Genomic DNA, 20,592 nt, shown 5'->3' on the forward strand with positions numbered 1-20,592 from the left:
AGCTCCAGCCCGGGAGGTGGCCCCGGGCCCCAGCTGGGCCCCTCTGTGCCCCCAGCACTGTCCTTTCACCTTGTTCCAGGTTCCTTGGGCTCTTCTGGGGACACAGAGGGCTGGGGTCCCTACAGCCTGCCAAGCACAGCCCCACGGGCACCCCCTGAGATGTGGGCTTTGCTGCCAAGAGCAACAGACACAGGTGTCCATGCACAAGGGCAGAGCCCTGTGACCACCCCACCCCCAGCCTGCTGACCACCTGGGGAGGCTCTCAGAGCCCTTGGAATTGATTCCAGGTCACCCAATTCTCGGAGCTTAGATGCAGAAGAGTGGTCAGCCTCTGTCCTGGGCCTTCTGGGGGACCGTAGGCCAGGACACCTCAGAAGGGACGGAGGCCACAGGGGCGGGCAGGCCCTGGGACCCACTCTGCCGTGTGCCTGGACACCAGGCTGCCCTCGGGAACCGGCCCGCCCCAGAGGGTGCAGGGGACACCCGCTCAGCAGACACGCTGCAGGTCAGCAACCCCTCTGTCGCCCACCACCACCCAAACAAGGCGAGACCAGAGGAAGGACTTCCTTCTTGCACACTTTCCATTTTTCTTACTTATAAAAGACATATACTCTAGAATTCAAACCCCCTACAAATGAGCAGTGTCAAAAGGCTAAAAAGCTCCTTTTTGAATCCCCTTCCCCCCAAACCACTCCCTCCAACGTCAGCCGTTTCCAGCAGGTGGCACAACAGCTGAGCACCTTGGGGGGAATGGGGTACGGGTGTAGGTTTGTATTTGCACCCACACACCCAGACCAGATTTTCTTTTTTCGGGGCTGGGAGCGATAGTACATCGAGTAGGGCATTTGCCTTGGACGCTGATAACCCAGGTTCGATTCCCAGCATCCCATATGGTCCCCTGAGTACCACCAGGAGTAATGCCTCAGTGCACAGCCAGGTGCATCGCTGGGTGTCACCCAAAAAGCAAAAAAAGAAAGAAAGAAAGAAAGAAAGAAAGAAAGAGAGAGAGAGAGAGAAAGAAAGAAAGAAAGAAAGAAAGAAAGAAAGAAAGAAAGAAAGAAAGAAAGAAAGAAAGAAAGAAAGAAAGAAAGAAAGAAAGAAAGAAAGAGGGGCCGGAGCAATAGCACAGCGGGTAGGGCGTTTGCCTTGCACGCGGCCGACCCAGGTTCGATCCCCGGCATCCCATATGGTCCCCCAAGCACCACCAGGAGTAATTCCTGAGTGCAAAGCCAGGAGTAACCCCTGAGCATCGCTGGGTGTGACCCAAAAAGCAAAAAAAAAAAGAAAGAAAGAAAGAAAGAAAGAAAGAAAGAAAGAAAGAAAGAAAGAAAGAAAGAAAGAAAGAAAGAAAGAAAGAGAATAGCAGATTTTCTTTCTTTCTTTTTTTTTGGGGGGGGGGCATAACACCTGGTGATGCTTAGGGTTTACTCCTGGCTCTGCACTCAGAAATCACTCCTGGCAGTGCACAGGGGACTACGTGGCTATGTGGGGTGCCCGGGATGGAACCCAGGTCGGCTGAGTGCAAGGCAAGCGCCCTCCCCAGCACAGGGCATGCCCACACCTGTGGGGGAGGGGGCGTTGCAGGAGGATTCCTGCCTCCCTCTGACGCCGCTCCACGCGGATGGGACAGGGGACACCCTGAAGCGCTCCGGCCACTGGATGGGGCTCAGGGCTGACTGGCCCTGCTCCAGGAGCCACTTGAGTGACAGTCCTGGCACCTGGGCACTGCTGTAGAGCAGACGGCCCGAGGACAGCTTGCCTCCCGAAGCGTGGGCCTCCCTGGAAACAGCAGGGCCCTCAAATGCGGTCCGGAACCCCAGCGGGGGACCAAGAGAGATGGGGGCCTTGGGAACACAGAGACTAGAGCAATGCCAGTGGCCTCCCCTGCCAGCCCAGCACGGAGCAGCCCGCAGGGCCAGGGCGAGCGCCGGGGAACTTGCCAGCCGCTTCCGTGGAAAGCGGCGACTGTGAGCGGTTCTTGGGGGTGGGGGCGCTGCGGGAGGAAGAGGAAGAGAAGGTCCTGGAAGGGAAACACCGGCCTGCAGAGCCGGGCCGGGCCAGGCCCAGGGTGTCGGGTGCTGCCGTCTTCCCCACCCTGCTCAGGCCCAGGAGTCCCTGACTGAGAACGCCCTTCCGGCACCTCCCCACTCCCGCCAGGCCCGGCTGGGGGGGAGCCAGCAGGGAACCCCCCGAGGGCTGGCTCTGCCCTGTCCCTGAGGGCCCCCGACACAGGCCTCCAGGGACGGGGAGCTGGGGTCGTGCACACCAGCTCGGTCAGAACCATGACCCTGGCCGGCTTGTGCCCGGCCACTTGCTGCCCCACGGACACATCCGGCTGGGCCAGGGCCCCGCTCAGGACGGCCGGTGTCACTCACTTCCTGCCTGGGGACCACATGGCCCCCTGGCCTGGACTGACTTCCTGTTGACTGCCAGCTCCAGAGCGTGGAGCGCACGCCCGGGGCCCAGCCCACAGCGGTGGCCCCTCCCAGGCCTGCGCTGGAAGATTCCATCACGCTGCAGGGTGACAGGCGCCAGCCTTCCTGAGGTGGGCGATGAAGGGCCCAGCTCCAGGCCCCCCCACCCCCCCTCCCGCCCCCGCCTCTTCCTGGCCAGCCCCTGCACTCCCCGGCCCCCAGTTCCCACTCTGCACGCCCCTCCTGAGCGGTGGGAGCAGGGGACTCTGGCCATGGGGCTGAGCCATGTGTGGGTGTCGTGTAAAGCGACCTGCTGGCTTGGGGGCCTGGCGGTCCCTCTACAGGACACAGGCAGCCCCCAGCCCCACGAGGAGTTACTCGGCCCCTAAGCATCCCCCATGCCCGTGTTGAAAGTCTGGGTAGATGGCAGCAGCTTTGTCCCTTTCTCTGGGCTTTGGACTACACACAGCAGTGCTCAGGGAGCACTCCCAGCGGGTCTCGGGAGACTCAGCCGTGAAAGGCGGGCCCAGTCACGGCCCCACCCCTCCAGCCCCGAGCTCTGTCTCTTCCTCGGGACTCTTCTCCTTCTCCAAACCTCAGCTCAGCGCGGCAGACAGGCACGAGACCCTGGGCGCTGGGGCTCAGATGCCGGAAGCGCGTCAGGGGAAGCTCAGTCCCCAGAAGACCCCGCCCCCAGCCCCTGCACCCCTGGCCCCAGTTACTGCCCCTGGTAGCTGCTAGGCTTTCTGCCTTTGGGGGATCATCTTATTGATCTGTTTGATTTATTCATTTGCTGTTCCCAGCAGTGCACAGGGGGTCTGGGGGTCCCGCCCAGCATACTCAGTCTGATGTTACATGTGCCCAGCACTGCTCACCCCAGCAGTGCTCAGGGGTGAAACCCTGCCCTCAGCCATCTCCTGCCCTTCTAAGAAACATATATATATATAATATATATATAATATATATAAATATTTATAATATTTATTTATATTTATTTATAATATTTATTTATATAATATATATATATATATTTTGCATCACTCCCGGCGATACACAGGGTTTATTCCTGACTCTGCACTACTCAGGAATTACTCCTGGAGGTGCTCGGGGGGACCATATGGGATGCTGGAAATCGAACCCGGGTTGGCCATGTGCAAAGGCAAACGCCCTATCCACTGAGTTATCACTCCAGCCCCTAAGGAACATATTAAAGTCAGTGTGGGGTTGAGGTGATAGTCTAGTGGGTAGGGCGTTTGCCTTGCACACAGCCGACCAGGGTTCAATCCCAGCATCCCATATGGTCCCCCAAGCACCGCCAGGAGTGATTCCTGAGTGCAGAGCCAGGAGTAACTCCTGAGCATCACTGGGTTTGACCCCCGAAATTAAAAAAATGTAAAAAATAAAGTCAGTGTGTCTGTCTCTTTCACACATGCACAAGGCTGAGTCCTGGTCTCTGAGGCCCTCAAGCAGACCCCCACACTTGCTCCCCACCGAGCGCAAACCCTCCTCCCCAGTGTGGCTGGCAGGCTGCCTGGAAGGGGAGGACTGAGTCCCTTCCAGCATGCACAGCCCCCCTCCCCCCGCCCGCTGCTGCAGCATCTGTGTACAAGCCCCCTCGGCCCACACGGCCTGCGGTTTGTGGGTCTCTCCCCTGCCACATTTCTCCTCCCATCCATCTGTCCATCTGTCCATCCATCCTTTCCCTGCCAGCCACTGCCCTGCAGCTTGCAGACCCGAGCACAGGAGCTGCACCTGTGGGCTCGAAAATGAGTCGGTCCCGTGGCCCCGCGTCCTCCCCACCCAGGGTCTTGGGAAAGGTCTCCGAGACTGGCTGGGGGCTCCAGCACCTCGCAAGAGACCGGGCTCCTAGCCAGGATGAGTCTCCTGCCCCCGGGCGGGCTGCACAGCGTCCCGCAGACCCTGGGCGGTGTAAGGAGCTTCTGCAGAGAACCCTCCCCATCCGAGTGGCCCCACCCTGGCATTTGTCGTGTTTTTGTTGCTGGTGGTGGTGGTGATGCTCACGGGTTTCTTATGACTCTGCGCTCAGGAGTCACTCCTGGAGGTGCCCGGGGCAGCATATGGCAAACCCCGGTCGGCCGCATGCAAGGCAAACACCCTACCCACTGGAGTAGCGTCTGGCCCCCCGCCTGGTTTGCTCGGAGTCTGGAGGGTACTCTAGGACCCCCATCCTCCCACAGAGGGGAAGCCCCGGCTCCCTAGGTGCTCCAAACAGGAAGTGAGTTTTTATTAAGATATTTCCACATGAAAAATGAGCACCTGGCAAAGGAGAGGTGAAGCAGCTGGGGCCCAGCATCTGGGGGCTGAGGGGACCCTCTGCCCTCCCCCAGGAGCTGCGCTGGGTGCTGGGGGTCTTCCTCAGCCTCCCCTCCTGCCCTGCGGGCCCTCCCCGCCCCCGCCCGCACCAGCTCCCGCGGTGCCTTTCAGGCCCGTCGCTCAGCTCCAGGCCACCGGGCCCTGGCAGCAGGCCCGCCGCGGACGGTTGGTTAAAGACACATGATCACAGGTGCAGGCGTGCGCGGGGTACAGGGCAGCCCAGACGCCCGCCCGCCGGCCGGGTCAGCCACTAACCCCCGGGGCCCCCTCCCGTGGGCCTGTCCGCCCCACCCCCACCCCCGGACTCTTCCAGCTTGACTCCAGTTTCAGGAAACAGCCACAGGCTCCCTGGCAGGGCAGCCCTGCCCCCACGCTGGCGCCTGGCCAGCCGCCCTGGGCCTCTGCTCCAGGCCTTCCTCAGCCCTTCCTGGGCAGCCTCAGATCTGCTGAGCAGCAGCGGCGTTGGCCTTGAGGCGGGGAGAGCCTGAGTGGGATCCACCCCACCCGCCCCACTCCCAGAGAGGACCCCCAGAGCCCCAGAGGGCCAACTCGGGAGAGAGGGGCCCCTGCCTGGGCACCCATCTCGGGGCCCCACCTCCTGGACTACATTGCCGCATTTCCGTCCTTCCCAGAGACCTCTCCACCATGCCTGTGTGCGTGTGGTTGGGTGCATGCTTGTGTGTGTGTGTGTGTGTGTGTGTGTGTGTGTGTGTGTGCGCGCGCACCTGTATAAACATGTGTTCATGGCACATGTGTACATGCCTGTGTATGCACACATGTGTACATGTGCCTCTGTATGCATGTGGTTATATGCAGGTCCAAGGTCAGGTACATGCCTGTGTGTGTGCACATGTGCCTGTGTATGCATGTGGTTATATGCATGCCCGGGGTCAGGTGCATGCCTGTGTGCGCACATGTGCACATGTACCCATGTATGCATGTGGTTATATGCATGCCCGGGGTCAGGTGCATGCCTGTGTGTGCACACATGTGCACATGTTCCCGTGTATCCATGTGGTTATATGCATGCCCAGGGTCAGGTGCATGCCTGTGTGTATGCTGTGTGTGCATATGCCTGTCTATGCAAGTGGTCGTATGCATGTATGTGGGAAGCTGTGTGCTTGGGCATGTATATGTGTGTGCACATGTGAGAGAGACAAAGAAACTCAAGTGTGAGGAGAGAAGTTCTGAAGCTTGGCGTCCCGTGGCTGAGCCGGATTACCGTGGCCAGGGAGCACAAGAAGAGGCCCTGCCTGGCCAGCTACGTGAGGTTCCGCCTCCAGCAGGGACACCTGTCCACCCGGAAGAGGACCTGCATGTGTCCTTTGAAGTCACCTCGAAGGGCTGGAGCGGGACAAGAGGCTCTGTCCAGAGCCGCGGGACAGGAGGCCAGGCATGGGAGCAGCCTTCCTGCAATCACACCAGTTTCCCTTTGAGGAAGAAGGGAGCCTGCCGCAGGCAACAGCCCAGCGCCCCCTGACGGTGACTCCAATGGGGACCCCTTCCTGGGCTCCTCCGGGCCCCAGCCCAGCCCCAGTTTCCTAACTCCCAGCCACCGGCTCTCCAGCCTCCGGGGCCACCTGTCCATCTGGCACTTCCCCGGCGGCACAGCCAGCACGGCCCCACTTCTCTGGGTGGGGGGTCTGTGCTAATAAGTCTGTGCTAATAACACAGCAGGGTGGGGGCTGCAGGGCTGGGCTGCGTGGTCCCCGGGGGGGTAAGTCCCGTTAGCCGGGAGTGGCCGGGGTGGCCGAGGTGACACTGGGGAGAGGTGGAAACAAACATGGAGGCTTGAAAAGCAAAACAGGATTCTGGGGTTTCATCTTGATGCCCTCCCGTATGACCAGAGCGTAGGGACACCCTTCAGACACCCCCTGTCCTGTTCTGATCCGTTCCCTTCTGGAAGGACGGGTGCCTGGGGACACACCGTATCCCTGGGGCCTGACACGGGCGGCGGGGCCCTGTCCATTCTGCCCCACGGCCCACCGCCCCTGCACTCAGCTCCCGGCATCCTCTTGCACTCAGCCTATCTTGCTCCCCAACGCCAGAGCGAACTCCCCACACGTGATTCTCATCACGCCACACACCCACCTCACAATGTGAGGAGAGGGGGCTGAATCGAGAGCATGCATAGGGGGAGGACGCCTGCCCTGCACGCGGCCAGCCCAGGTTCCACCCCTGGCATCTCCGAGGGTTCCCTAAGCCCAGGAATAAGCCCTGAGCACTGCCGGATGTGGTCCAGAAACGGATAACAGGAGATACAGTGGAACCCGTTCGGGCTCTCTGCAGTCACCCACTCCCACCGACAAGGAACATGCTCTTGAAGGGGACCCTTGTCCACCTGGCCAGGCCGGTGTGCTCACCAGCCGCCTTTGGGCCTCCCACAGCCCCCCACCCTTCTCCAGCCTCCCTTTCGGGTCCCCGGCCAGCCAAGCCCAAGCTCCGCCCCTCCCCCAACGCCTCTGAGACCCAGATCAGCGTCCTGACTGAACAGTGTGGGAACGAGCAGATGAATCTGCGGGATTCCGTTAACAAAGAAAGTCTCTGATCTTGGGAAGGTTGTAGGTGAGCGAAGCCAGGGATCGAACCCAGTGCCTCATCCCTACCCCCGAGCCCTTGCGGGAGACATCTGCTGCCGCCCTGCTCCCCTCCAACCTTCAAAACCACGAGACCAGGGCAGGTAGGCTGCAAGCAGGCCCAGAGCCCCTTGAGGGGCTGGCCAGGGTGAGCCAGGGGTGGCAGAGAGGAACATTCTAAGTTTTGTGCATTCAGGAAGGGGCATTGGCCGTTGGGACTGGTGCAGGAGGGACTTTCCTTGGGAAACAACTTGTGGGGCCAGAGTGATAGCACAGCGGGGAGGGCGTTTGCCTTGCACGCGGCCGACCCGGGTTTTATTGCCAGCATCCCATATGGTCCCCTGCCAGGAGTGATTCCTGAGTGCAGAGCCAGGAGGAACCCCTGAGCATCGCCGGGTGTGACCAAAAAAGGAAAAAACAAAAAACAAAAAACAAAAACAACTTGTGGGCCTGGGCCCTGTCTGAACTTAGAGAGCAGTCAAAAGGTCCTATGGGTTGGAAAATGAGGCAGGTCAGAGGGTGAACTTCGACAACACCCTGGGGGGTGGGGGTGTCCTCCGTGGACACCCTGGGTCCTGCTGTGAAGGGAGGCGGCCTCCCTCTCACTCGGGGGTGGAGCTGCTGGCTCTGGGTGCCCGCCCCTCCCCCCCACTCCCTGCTGGGTTATTCTTAGCCAGAGAGGTCACCTCAGAGTGCTCCCTGAGCAAAAATAACCCAGAGGAAGTTGGTGGGGATAAATCTCCGATGAGTAGATGCAGAGAACTAGTAAATAAACAGGGCTGCTCCCCGCACTGGGGTCTGACTGGCAAAGGCAAGAACTGAGCCCTCTGCGGCCCCCTACAACGGACGGCCCTCCCTCCGCCCTCCGCCGTGTCCCCCTGAGCTGGACAGCAGGAAGTCTCCTCTTCCTCCCACCCCTTGCTGCCCAGCCCGGCTCGGGCCAGCAGAGATGGCCATGCGCCCCGGGCCGTGCCCTACCGGCCTGGGCCCAGGTGCCAGCTCTGGGCTGGCCCCGCCCAGCTCTGCTTCCTGTTTCCTGTTGCCTCCAGGCTGAGCCCTCCTGGCCCGGGGCCCAGACCCCACCATAACTCTGGGCATCAGCTGTCTGGCGGGAGCGGGGGTTGGGGGGCACCTTCGATCAGGATGTGGGTATTATTTTTCTGGGGGGGGTTGGGTTTGTGCTGACTCCTAGCTTTGTGCCTAGGGGTCACTCCTGGCAGGGTGAGGAGGACCAGATGCAGTGCCAGGAATCAGAAAGGGAAGTGCCTTAACCCCCACTCTGTCTCTCCAGCCTTTGGGATTCTTTTCCTTTAATTGAATCACCATGAGACAGAACATCACAAAGCTGTTCACGGTCGGGTTTCAGTCATACAATGTTCCAACATCCCGTCCCTCCACCAGCACACATTTCCCCCTACCAGCGTCCCCAGTTCCCCTCCCCTCCCGCCACCCTGGGGATGGCTTTTGTTTTTCTTGTGTCTTGTTTTTTCTTTTTTGGGTCACACCCAGCGATGCTCAGGGGTTACTGGCTCTGCACTCAGGAATTACTGCTGACAGTGCTCGGGGCACCATATGGGATGCTGGGAATTGAACTCGGGTCGGCCGCATGCAAGGCAAACGCCCTCCCCGCTGCGCTGTCGCTCAGTCCCTTGGGCTGGTTTCTGGCCTGGGCCATTTATTGTTGGTTTGTTTGTTTGGTTGTTTGGGGGCCACGCCCACGGAGACTAGGGGCTTATGTTCTGGAGACCAGAAGTGATGCTGGGATGGAAGCCAACTACCATGTGCAAGGCAGGCACCCCCGTGCTGAAGTATGGCTCAGGCCCCCACCGGGTTTCCAAGCAGCCCTCCCTACGGGTGATCTCAGGAGAGCTGGGCGCTGAGGGGGTGGGAACTGCGTGCGGGCTTGCAGCCCAGAGATGTGGGGTCTCCCTGTTCTCTGAACCTCCGGCTCCCCATCTGGTTGGGGGTCGGCGCCCCCCGGGGTGCTCTCAGCTGCCAGGTGGTTATGGGAGGGGGCCTGGCGGGCGTTGTGGTGCCGCCCATAGCGGGCAGCCTCCTTCGCTCTCTCGGTCCCGGGTGGAGTGGGCACTCAGGGCACCTGCTCGCTGGGCATCAAATCCAGCAGAAAGACGCCGACCCTCATCTTCCTTGGAGAGGCGGGTCATCTCATTTCTGTGGTGCCCCTGCCGAGGGCGCCGCACCCCAGCAGTGCTCAGGCTACAGCCCAGCGTGGGCCTGGCAAGGGCCCGTCACGAGCACCACGCCCGGCGGGAGCCCTGTGAGAGGCGCTGGTCCCCGCCTGTTGTCTGATCTCTCATGTCTGCAGAGCTGAAGCTCCTGTCTGCTGTGGGGGTGCAGGCCAGGCCTCCCGGGGCAGTGCAGGTGGCCTCTGGAGGGGCCACACCAGGCCCCGGGAGAGCCCACTGGGTCCCTGGGGCAGGAGAGGCAGCGGGAGGAGGGGGCACAGCCCGAAGGCTCGGTGCTCGAAGTACCGGGACAGGCAAGGTCCCGGCCGAGCCGAGGAAACACATCTTGTCCCAGACGATTTGGAGTCCCTAGAGGATTTTTTTGGGGGGTGGGGGGAGGAGTGGTTGGGGGCACTCGCAGCAATATCTGGGGGGGCCATGGGGGATTGACCCCAGCATGCGGCCCAGTGCTCTGAGCCCTCTCCCGGCAGGAGCGAGTCTCATTCGTGCCTGGACTCACACCACAGTGCTCGGCAGACCTGCTGGAGGCCAGGGAGGCCTCAGACAAGAAGGCACGTGGGGGGCTGCTCCAGGTAAGGGGGAGCCAGAGGAGTGGCACGACTTGGGGGCAAAAGGAAACGAAAGGCTTGTTCGGGCTGGAGCGACAGTGCAGTGGTACGATCCCTGTCTTGCATGGAGCTGACCTGGGTTTGATTCCTGGCCCCCATACGGTCCCCTGAGCCCACCAGGAGTGATTCTGAGCACAGAGCCAGGCGGAACCCCCGAGCACCACAGGGTGTGGCCCCCAAACAAACAAAAAGACTCTTCAGCCTTGGGGAGTAGGGGTGAGGTGACCGACGACACTAATAGCTACATCTCATCCCTCCCTGCCCTGTGCTGGTAATTACATTTGCTCATACACACACACTCAGACACACACACACACGTACTCTCACATATGCACTCACACACACTCACACATACACACTCTCACATATGCACTCACACACACCCACACATACACACTCACACATACAAACTCTCACATAATGCACTCACACATACACACATACACTATCACATATCTACGCACACACTCTCACATATGCACTAATACATATACACACATATATACACTCATACACACATCTACACCCATACACTCACATGCTGATATATAATCATTCCAACACACTACACACACTCACACATACACATTCTCACACACACACTCATACATGCATCCACACTCATATACACTCATACATAACACTGTATTCACATACACTGCTCATCTACACACTCCCAGGTGACACAGGCTCACACATTCTCTCACGAACACTTACACACCTTACACTACTCACACATACACTCACACACTCTGCCATGTACATATTAACAATGCCCACACAGGCACATCTCAAATACTCCAACACACCATGCACACAGTCGCACACTCTCACTAACAGCCTCACAGACTCCCACCCCCTGCCGCGTGCACACACACCGCACACACCATGCACCCTTGCCTCACGGTGCTCCCCCTGGGTTCTCTCGGGGCCTGTCTGGTGTCTGCTCCCCCATGCACCCGGGGTCTCTTCTAACAGCTGCCCGCACCCACCCTCGCCGTCAGCATCCCGGGCTCCCTCTCCCATCCTGACCCCTGACCCCACCCGACAGAGGACCAACTGCCCAGGAGGTCACGGCCAGTCTCCCAACTCTAAGCCCTTGGTGGCGAGAGCTGCAGTAGCGTCCAGAGGGGAGCAGGGTGCTACTGCACACCTTTCAACCCCACCCATCAGCCCCCTGGGGCAGGACTCGCATCCCTGGTGGCCATATATGAGCAAGCAGGATGCAGATCAGAGAGGTCCAGCAGGTGGCTCTCGGTCACACAGCAGGAGTGCAGCGTGGCTTCTGCTGTCCCTGTGAGGCTGCCCTGGCCTCCAGACGATGCAAAGGGGCCGGGAAGGGCAGGGCCAGGCTCTAGGAGGGACACCTGCCCAGGTGACTCAGAAGGGGAACAAGATCCAAACAGTGGGACTGGCGGCCACGCAGAGGCCAGTGGCAGAGCGGGGATTGGAGCCCGGGGTCTGCGGCTCCAGCAACAGTGCTCCCCCTCCACCTAGTCCTGGGCCTGGCTGGGGGCACAGAGCTCTCTAGACAGAGGCCCCCAGACCTATACTGGGAAAACACCCCCTTTACAGAAAAAAAAATATCACTCAGCACCCACCCCCTGCCACGCCCTTCTCTAAGCAGATGAACAGAAAGTGTCCCCAAAGGCTCTGGGGGGGGTCCTACGCCCCCACCCCCCACCCCACCACGCTGTCCCAATCACCCCTGAAGGGGGCGTGCTGCTTACTTGGGGAAACACTGAAATCCCTTTCCCCTCTGGGGTCAACCCTGGTTCCTGACCTGAGGTCACCCCCACCTCTTGTGCCAGGCCCTCCCTCTTGTTCCAGGGTCCCAGGACGGGGTGGGGGCTTTATCTGCTCTAGGTGGGCCCCGCTACATGCATGCTTATCTCAGCCACACACACCCCCTCCAGCCTGCACGGTGGGCATCTCCCACTTCCTCCCTCAAGCTGGCCCCTGGGGAGGAGAGAGAAGGACACACCCCCAAGAGGATCCCAGGAATCAGGAGAGTGCAGTCTGGGGTCTTTGTGAGCCAGAAAGTCTTTGGGGTACCCTTTATTTGGGGGGACACAGCTGGCAGCGCTCTGGGCTTAACCCTGGCTCTGTGTTCGGGGATCACTTCTAGCTCGGCTTGGGAGACCCTATGTGGTGCGGGGGAGGGGGGGATCCGAGCCAGGTGCGCTGTGTGCCAGGTGGCGCCCTCTGCTGTGCCCTCCGGCCCGGGTCACTCTCCTAGCCTTGAACTTGGGGTCAGTGCTTCCATCCAGGCCTTCCAAGATCTGGGTTTGCTTTAAGATGAATATTGCCGGCCCGGGTTCAAATCCCAGCATCCCATATGGTCCCCTGAGCACCGCCAGGAGTAATTCCTGAGTGCAGAGCCAGGAGTAACCCCTGTGCGTCGCCAGGTGTGACCCAAAAAGAAAAAAAGAAAAAAAAAAGAAAATATTGCCGGGCCGTAGTGGGAGTGTAGGAGGTAGGACGATAGTACAGCAGGGAGGACGTTTGCCTTGCACGCGGCCAACCCGGGTTCCATCCCTGGCATCCCAGCCAGGACTCATTTCTGAGTGCTGAGTCAGGAGTAAGCTCTAAGCATTGCAGGGTGTGACCCCCAAAAGCCAAAAAAATAAAAACAAGAAAGATTAAGGTGCCTCTAATCTCTCTTCCCCTTCCTGGAACCCGAATGCGTGTTCCTTCCCGGTCGCCCAGACCCCGGGGGTTTCCGCATCTCCTCCTCCGAGCCAGGTGCTCCCCATCACGCGCCCTCCCCGCCGTCCCTCTGCTGGGGAACACAGCGCACCCCACAGAGGGCCTCCCTTGGAGGGCAGCTCCCACTGCCCGGACACCCTGCTCCGTGCCATCCTCAGCAGCGAGGGGTCAAGAGAAAAGAACCAGCTGTCCTGGGTGCCAGCCGGGAGTGCCAGGCTCCAAAAGGCTCCTGAGCGCCCGTCCCCTGGGGGATCCCAGAGCCACCCCCAGACTCAGAGGTCACAGCACCCCGAAGCTGGTGGCCAGTCCTGGTGGCCCCATCCTCAGGGGAGGACTCGGAGGGCTGTGGACCGTGGGACTCGCTGGCTGCAGGCCTCTGGGGGTGTGTGTGTGGATGGAGTGGGAGCCTCTGCACCCCCCGTTTGGCCCCCCAGCCCTTCCGAGGGGAGCCGGACTCAGGCCCCCTGCACCCTAGGGAATGGGGTGGGTCCATGCAGTTCAGTGCAGACAGTAGGAAGGTGCGGAGGTGATGGTGGGGGACAAGGCTGGAAAGGCCTGGAAAGGAGCCCCCGCTGGACCGCTGGACCGGCCCCCACCGCCCCCCCTCCCGGGCCCGGGTGCATGCGGAGCCGCCACTCACCGGGGGGTGCTTGCGCTTCCGTCCGGGCCGCCCCACCTTCCGCGCTGTGGTGCTCGGCTCCTGCCGCTCGTCCTTGCCGCGGGCGTCCTCCTGCTCCTCTCCCTCCTGTGGGGGCACACGGGGCCGTGAGCACGGCTGCACCCCGCCCCCCCCCCCCGCCTGCCCCAGCCCACTCCCGGAGCCCCACCTAAGGAGGTGTCTCTGGTGAGCACGGCTGCACCCCGCCCCCCCCCCCCGCCTGCCCCAGCCCACTCCCGGAGCCCCACCTAAGGAGGTGTCTCTGGTGAGCACATTTCGGGGGCCACCAGAGCCCCACGGTCTGGCTCCGGATGGGATTTTGTTTTCGTTTTTGTTTTTCTTTTCTTTTTTTGGCCTTTTGGGCCACACCCGGAGGTACTCAGGGCTGTCTCCTGGCTCAGTGCTCAGGAATCAAACCCGTTGGGTTCAGGGGCCATACGGGGTGTCTGGGATGGGACCCAGGTCAGCTGTGTGTAAGAGGAGAGGAGTTTGTTTAAATGAAGACAAACCACATACGGTGGAGCTGGAGTGATAGCATAGCAGGAAGGGCATTTGCTTTGCACGAGGCCGACCCGGGTTTGATTCCCAGCATCCCATATGGTCCCCTGAGCACCGCCAGGAGTAATTCCTGAGTGCAGAGCCAGGAGTAACCCCTGAACAATGCTAGGTGTGACCCAAAAAGCAAACCACACACGGGCACGAAAATTGAAACTAGTTGTAAGTGGGATGAGTCCTTTTCTTTTTTTTTTTTTTCCTTGGGTTTCGGTCTAGGGTGAGGTGCAGATTCAGGGGTACTTCCGGTTTAGTGTTCCGGAGTCACCATGCCAGAGGTGAATCCTGGGACTGCAGCCCAATGATCTAGCTGTCCGGGTCCGAATCCCCTTTTCTTAAAAAGGGTAAACATCAATTTAGGAGAATCACTGATTTGGGGCTGGGGGAAGGATGTAGCCCAGTGGCGGGGCACTAGCCCCACATGAGAGAGACCCTGGGTTCCAACCCCAGCACCGGAAGAAAAAAGAAAAGAAAAAGAAACGGAAGTGTGCACAGGAGACGGCGGTCCTTAACCGTGGCACGAACGGGGCCTGTGGCACCTCAGTTCAGACTCCAGGAGTTCAGCTTTGCGATGCACCCCCGTCCCCCCAAATACAAACACACACACACACACACACACACACACACACACACACACACACACACCCCTGCGGGGCCACCGGCAATGTCATCTCCGGGGGCCCAGGGACAGAAACCTCGAAAGTCCTACTGCCTCACTGCTTCCGCCGGCCACAAACCACCCGAGTCCCTTCTGACTCACCGCCCGGCACGGCTGATCGCGAGCAGAAAGCATGGAGGGGAAGGAGAGGATGGGTGGGCCCGCGGCCGGCAGAGCGGGCCCCCTGCTGCCCCACGGGAGGCCAGGCGCCAGGGGTTTCTGAGCCCTCCCCACGGAGGACCCTGGCCCGGGGCGTGGGCCACTGCTGCCCCAGCCGGGGCTGTCACCAGGCTGGCCCTCGGTGTCCCCTCGGTGTCCCGCTCCACTTTCATTTTCTGTGACTTGAAAGGAGCTGTGGTTTGCCACATGAATTTTCAGGTGATGGGGGCGGTGGGACCGCCCATGGAGCCCTGCGGTGACCAACCGCAGTGATTAGATTCACAGGGAGCAGGGCCCTGGACCCCCGCTCCGGGACCTGCCTGAAGACCATTGGTGGGCTCTCCGGTGCCATGGCTGAGGCTCTGAGAATCAGAGGAGGAACAGGAAGAAGGCACCAGGGGGTGCATTGTGGGTGCAGGGGTGGATGGCGTCACCCCCGGAGGCCAGAGCCAGCGGGTGCTCCCAAGTCCGAGGACCAACTTGGCTGGAGGAGGCGGCCTCAGCGCACACGCGCGCGGCCGAAGCGAGTGAGGGCTGTGGAGGAAGCACCAAGGAGAGGACCTGGGGCAGGACCCCAGTGGAGTGGGGTCCCAGTAAGGGGACGGAGGTGGCCCAGGGACCAGAGCCCCACCACACCCTCTTCGGGAGAGCCAGAGCAGCAGCGAGAGCTTAAAGGAGAGCTGGGAGGGGCCCAGGAGCCGGTGCAGGGATTGAGGCGCTCGCCAACCCGGTTCAATTCCTGGCTAAGCAATGAGCGATCCCTGAGTGCAGAGCCAGGGTAAGGCCTGAGCACTGCCGGGTACTACCCAAGCATTCCCCTGTTCAAAAAAATCTGCGGGTGGGGCCGGAGTGATAGCATAGCGGGGAGGGCGTTTGCCTGGCACGCGGCCGACCCGGATTCAAATCCCAGCATCCCATATGGTCCCCTGAGCACCGCCAGGAGTAATTCCTGAGTGCAGAGCCAGGAGTGACCCCTCAGCATCACCAGGTGTGACAAAAAAAAAAAATCTGGGGGCTCCTGGGGCCCAGGTCATGTGGGGGACCAGGCCTGCGGGCTCTCAGCCATCTGCTGACACACTCCCCCAAGGAGAAAGGACTCCTGGAGGCCGGGAGACAGCTCAGGGCGCTGGACGGCAAACTCTGCATGTGAAACCCCTTGCCCACACCCGCCCGAGGTTGAGGCTCCCTCCGGCCCACTCAGGGCCCACTCCTGGCTCTGCACTCAGGAGCTCTCCCGGCCATTCTCAGGGGACCCAACGGGGTGCCAGGGATCGAACCTGGGTCAGCCACGTGCAAAGCCAGTACCTTATCTGCTGTGCTCTCACTCCAGCCCTGAGTCTCCGGTTTGAACCCCAGCTGCACCGCTTGACTCAGCACTGCTGGGGGTCATCCCCAAGAGTGGCAGGAAAAAAAGAACGAAAGGCCTCTTGGATGCCCAAGGAGGAGGTGGGTGGGGCGCACACACCCATACGGCTCTCAGGGCGGGCACCCATTGTGGCTAAACGGTGAGAGCACTGATGAGACCGTGGGCGAGTCACTGAAGGCACCGACCCAGGAGAGTCTGGTTGAACGCACTTGTCCATTGGCTGGGTCCAGGCCATCCACTCCGAGCCTCAGTGCCCCTGCCCATAAAATGGGGGCAAGTTATGCATTCAGCCTACACCGACGTCACAGGGATTTGGGGACAAACTAGCAAAAGGTGTATCCCCCAATTGTTTTATCCACCATAAAAGCTAGAACAGGCCCAGTATTTCTGGGGGGGTCCGTGTGCCCACTCCCTGGCAGCAGGGGGCCCACCCTCAGAGCCCCTGCTCTTCCTCTAGGCCAAGCACCCAGGCGGTGCGTGTGGGCTGCACCAGCAGGAAGGGCCCCTGTGCCGGCCTCCTGGCCTTTGAACACACGCTGCCCCTTCCGGGGAGCTCAGCCCATTCCCTGGCTTGTGTCCGGAATTGATCAGAGACGCAAAGGCCAACCAGAGAAACGCGATTCACTGCGCCCCAACGATCTCCACACAGACGCCCGTGCCTTCATGCAGGCTTTGCTCCGGGGTCCCTGCTGGGCAACCCCCATGCCATGAGCACCCATGCTCTGACTGGCACCTAGGTGTCACAGGACCGGGAGATGCGACCCAACCTCCCGGGCTGAAGTGACTTAGCACGATGCACCTGAGGAGGGGGCGAGGCCCCTGGTGCTGCAGCTGTCCAGGCCCCCCCGTCTGGAGAGTGTGGGGGTCCCCAGGGCAGCTGTCAGCCCTGGAGCCTCAGCCTCGGGCGGGCGCGGGCACGGGGTTTAACAACGCCAGCCTGCAGACCCGGGCCCCTTTGGGCTGTGCGGGGGGAGGCCGGGTCTCCCCGAAGCGCAGCTCTGAGCAGCTGGCCCGTGCCCTTCGAGCGTGTCTCAGACGGCCAGCCGGCCATTCTCCATGCTGCGGCCACCTGTCACGGGGACCGGGGCAGCCTGCTTGGGCCCGCTCCGATTCCCCCCGGGGAGGCGGGGTGGGGACTCGCAGACAGAGAGAGGCGAGCGGATGGCTCTGGGGGCCCTCCCAGGGACAGGCCAGTGTCACACGGGGTGCATTTCACTCCGGCTCCCATGCGGACGGGCTGTGTGGAGGAATGTGAACTATGCCTGTCAAATCTGCAAGGAGCACGGGATTAGGAGGGGAGAGGAAGACCCACAGACCCGCAGGCCCGAGCAGCTGGCAGCCAGGCACGCCCCGCGCAGGAAGCGATCTGTCAGGCGGAACCTGGGCCAGCCCATGCTTCCGGGAGGGGAGCAGGGAGCCACGTTCCGTTAGGTGGGCTTGGGGAAGGCCAGACTTCCTTTGGGGAGCTTCTCTGAGCCCTACTTTGCTCAGCTATAAAAATGGGGACCCGGGGCTGGAGCAAGAGCACAGCGGGTAGGGCATTTGCCTTGCATGCGGCCGGCCCGGGTTCGATTCCCAGCATCCCATATGGTCCCCTGAGCACCGCCAGGGGTGATTCCTGAGTGCGTGAGCCAGGAGTAACCTCTGTGTATTGCTGGGTGTGACCCAAAAAGCAAAAAAAAAAAAATGGGGACCCTTGGGCTGGAGCAAAAGCACAGCGGGAAGGACGTTTGCCTTGCACGCGTCTGACCTGGGTTTGATTCCCAGCATCCCATATGGTCCCCTGAGCACCGCCAGGGGTGATTCCTGAGTACATGAGCCAGGAGTAACCCCGTGCATCGCTGGGTGTAACCCAAAAAGAAAAAAAAATGGGGACCCTGGGTTAGGGGGAGAGCTCAGAAGGATGGAGAGTCGCAGCCGGGGGTCCCGAGTTCCAGCCCCAGGCAACCACATGTCCAGCCCCCTCGACCAGCCTCCAACCCCCCCTGCCCCCCAACCAGCACCACCAACCCCAGGGCAGCCCCACATCACTGCGCTGGCCCACCGGGCCGGGCATCGCTAGGGGAGAGTGAGCCCCCGCCCTGCCCCCACACAGAACAGCCAGGCCCCAACTGACGCCCTAAATAAGGAGGCCGGAGCAATCGTACCGCGGGGAGGGCGTCTGCCTTGCATGTGGCTGGCCTGCCTCCCATCTCCGACATCCCGGATGGTCCCCGCACAGCCCTGCCAGGAGTGATTCCTGAGTGCAGAGCCAGGAGAAAGCCCTGAGAGTTGCCAGTGTGACCCCCCCTCCTCCAAAACAGGGGTGGGGGCGTCCGAAATGAGAAGGGGACATTCACAGCGACCTCACAGCCGACCACTCCATACAGAGACGGGAGACTGGCCTGGGCCAGCACCCGGGACTTGCACGCTTCCTCCCCATCGCCCGGTCTCACGGTGCCTCCTGCCTGCTGCTGCTCCCGCTCCCCACCCAGCCTCTGTGCCCGACATGTGTAGCCGTCACTCACCGCTGCAGACAAACCCCAACATCTGGCTGCTCGGGAACCCTGAAGCTGCAACGTGCAAAGTTGATGACGTCACCCTGGGGACCAGGAGCCTGAGCCCCCGGGGCCTGCAGCATCAAGGGGAGCTCCTAAACCCTGGACGGCAGACAGACCCCCAGGATCCGGCCCGCGATGGAATCTTGTCTGCACTCTTTCCTCCCAGCCCCGGCAAACAGACCGCGCCAGCTGCAACGGCAGCCATCGGCCCTCAGCAGCCCCAGTGGACGCTCAGCCAGGACCACCGCACGGCCCCTCACCTCCCACCTTCCTCCCGACACAGGGTCCCTGGGCCCTTCGTCCCTGCAGTGACCACTCCCGAGCTCCAAGGTCCATCCAGGGAAAGGACGGTGCTGTGGCTTTCGAAAAGCCTAGACTGGTGTTTCCCGATGGGGGACGCTTGGGGGAGCAGGAACTTGGGGGACAGTAATAGCCGTGGGTACAATGGGGAGAGGGGCCTATTTTGCATGTTTGCTTAGAGAAAGTAGACTTCCAGGGGCACGTGGAACCATGATTTTCTGCAAAGGTCAAACGAGTTTGGAATCCTTGGCCTGGACCAAGGCCTCTGGCCCAGGGCAGGTGCTTATGAAAACTTTCCGAGGAGCCTGGGGGTGGAGACTGGCGTGGAGGCTGGCATGGACCGGGATCTCAGGGAGGGAGGAGGGAGGATTGGTTTTACGAGTGCCATCACATAGCGGGTGCTCAGTAAACACGTCTACACACATGCCAAGGCTCATATAAACATCCTGGGGCGGGGCTGGAGCAATAGCACAGTGGGGAGGGCATTTGCCTTGCACGCGGCCGACCCGGGTTCGATTCCCAGCTTCCCATATGGTCCCCTGAGCACCGCCAGGAGTAATTCCTAAGTGCAGAGCCAGGAGTATCGAATCGCCGGGTGTGACCCAAAGAAGAAGAACAACAAAACACATCCTGGGGCGCAAGCACACGCGCGCGCACACGCGCACACACACACACACACACACACACACACACACACACATACACACACTCACACACCACACCTCTCCATGAACCCAGGCAGGAGGAGGCTCCAGGGCAGCCCAACCTTTCTGACCTGGGACCCGCCAACGGGACGGCCGAGGTGTTCTCGCCGGCTCCGCTGCGATTCATCACTGTCCCTGCCCGCTCCCACTGGCAGCCCGTCCGGTGAGGCACTCGTGACCCCCGGCCACCTAAACTTCGGAGGCAGGGGTTTGACCTACATTTACCGGCGCTCACTGGGTGGATTATTTTAAGCCACAAGCCACGAGTCGTTTGGATGAGCCGGGCCGTGACAGCCATCAGGTCTCGTCTCTGTCCCGCTGGTAATTAGCAGAGCGCTGCGCCTCCCTTATCTGCTCCGTTCACTCTCACGCTCCGGACAGGAGAGTGGCGGGTACGTTTTTCCACGGCCTGAGCGGGAACTCTGACGCTCAGAGAGCTGATCTAACTTGCAGAGATCAGAGTCAGGAAGGGAGCCCCTGCACCCCCCTACTCCCCTCCTGCCCCCAGGGCTGTGCGCTGCTGACAGATGACATGTGTCGGCCTGTGCCCCCTCAGGGCGCTCCTGCCGAGATTCAGGACCCTCCCCCTGCCCCCCACCCAGGCCTCACCCAGATGCATGTGAGGTAGATGTCTCATTGGGGATTGGTGTGGAGGGCGCGAGCTTGCCCAGGCCGGCCTCTGCCCGCGGCAGCCCGGGGCCTGTGTGGGGTGGCCGGAGCCTGTCGTCTCGGACAGGCAGAACCCTGCGGTGTGAGAGCTGCCCTGGGGCAGACTGCGGGGCAGAGCCCACACTGCTGCCCACTCGC

General features: G+C 61.1%; 1 protein-coding gene across 1 annotated transcript in view; it reads right to left on the reverse strand.

Annotated features, from left to right (window-relative positions):
- The window catches only part of DNMT3A (DNA methyltransferase 3 alpha), a 97,406-nt gene that overhangs the window by 44,358 nt on the left and 32,456 nt on the right, over positions 1-20,592 (reverse strand). Inside the window, exon 3 of the mRNA XM_055123559.1 lies at positions 13,489-13,593. Coding sequence (XP_054979534.1) covers positions 13,489-13,593 — 105 coding nt within the window. The remainder of the gene's footprint in view (positions 1-13,488; positions 13,594-20,592) is intronic.

The sequence above is a fragment of the Sorex araneus genome, chromosome X (genome assembly GCF_027595985.1).
Source record: "Sorex araneus isolate mSorAra2 chromosome X, mSorAra2.pri, whole genome shotgun sequence".
Taxonomy (NCBI): Eukaryota; Metazoa; Chordata; class Mammalia; order Eulipotyphla; family Soricidae; genus Sorex; species Sorex araneus.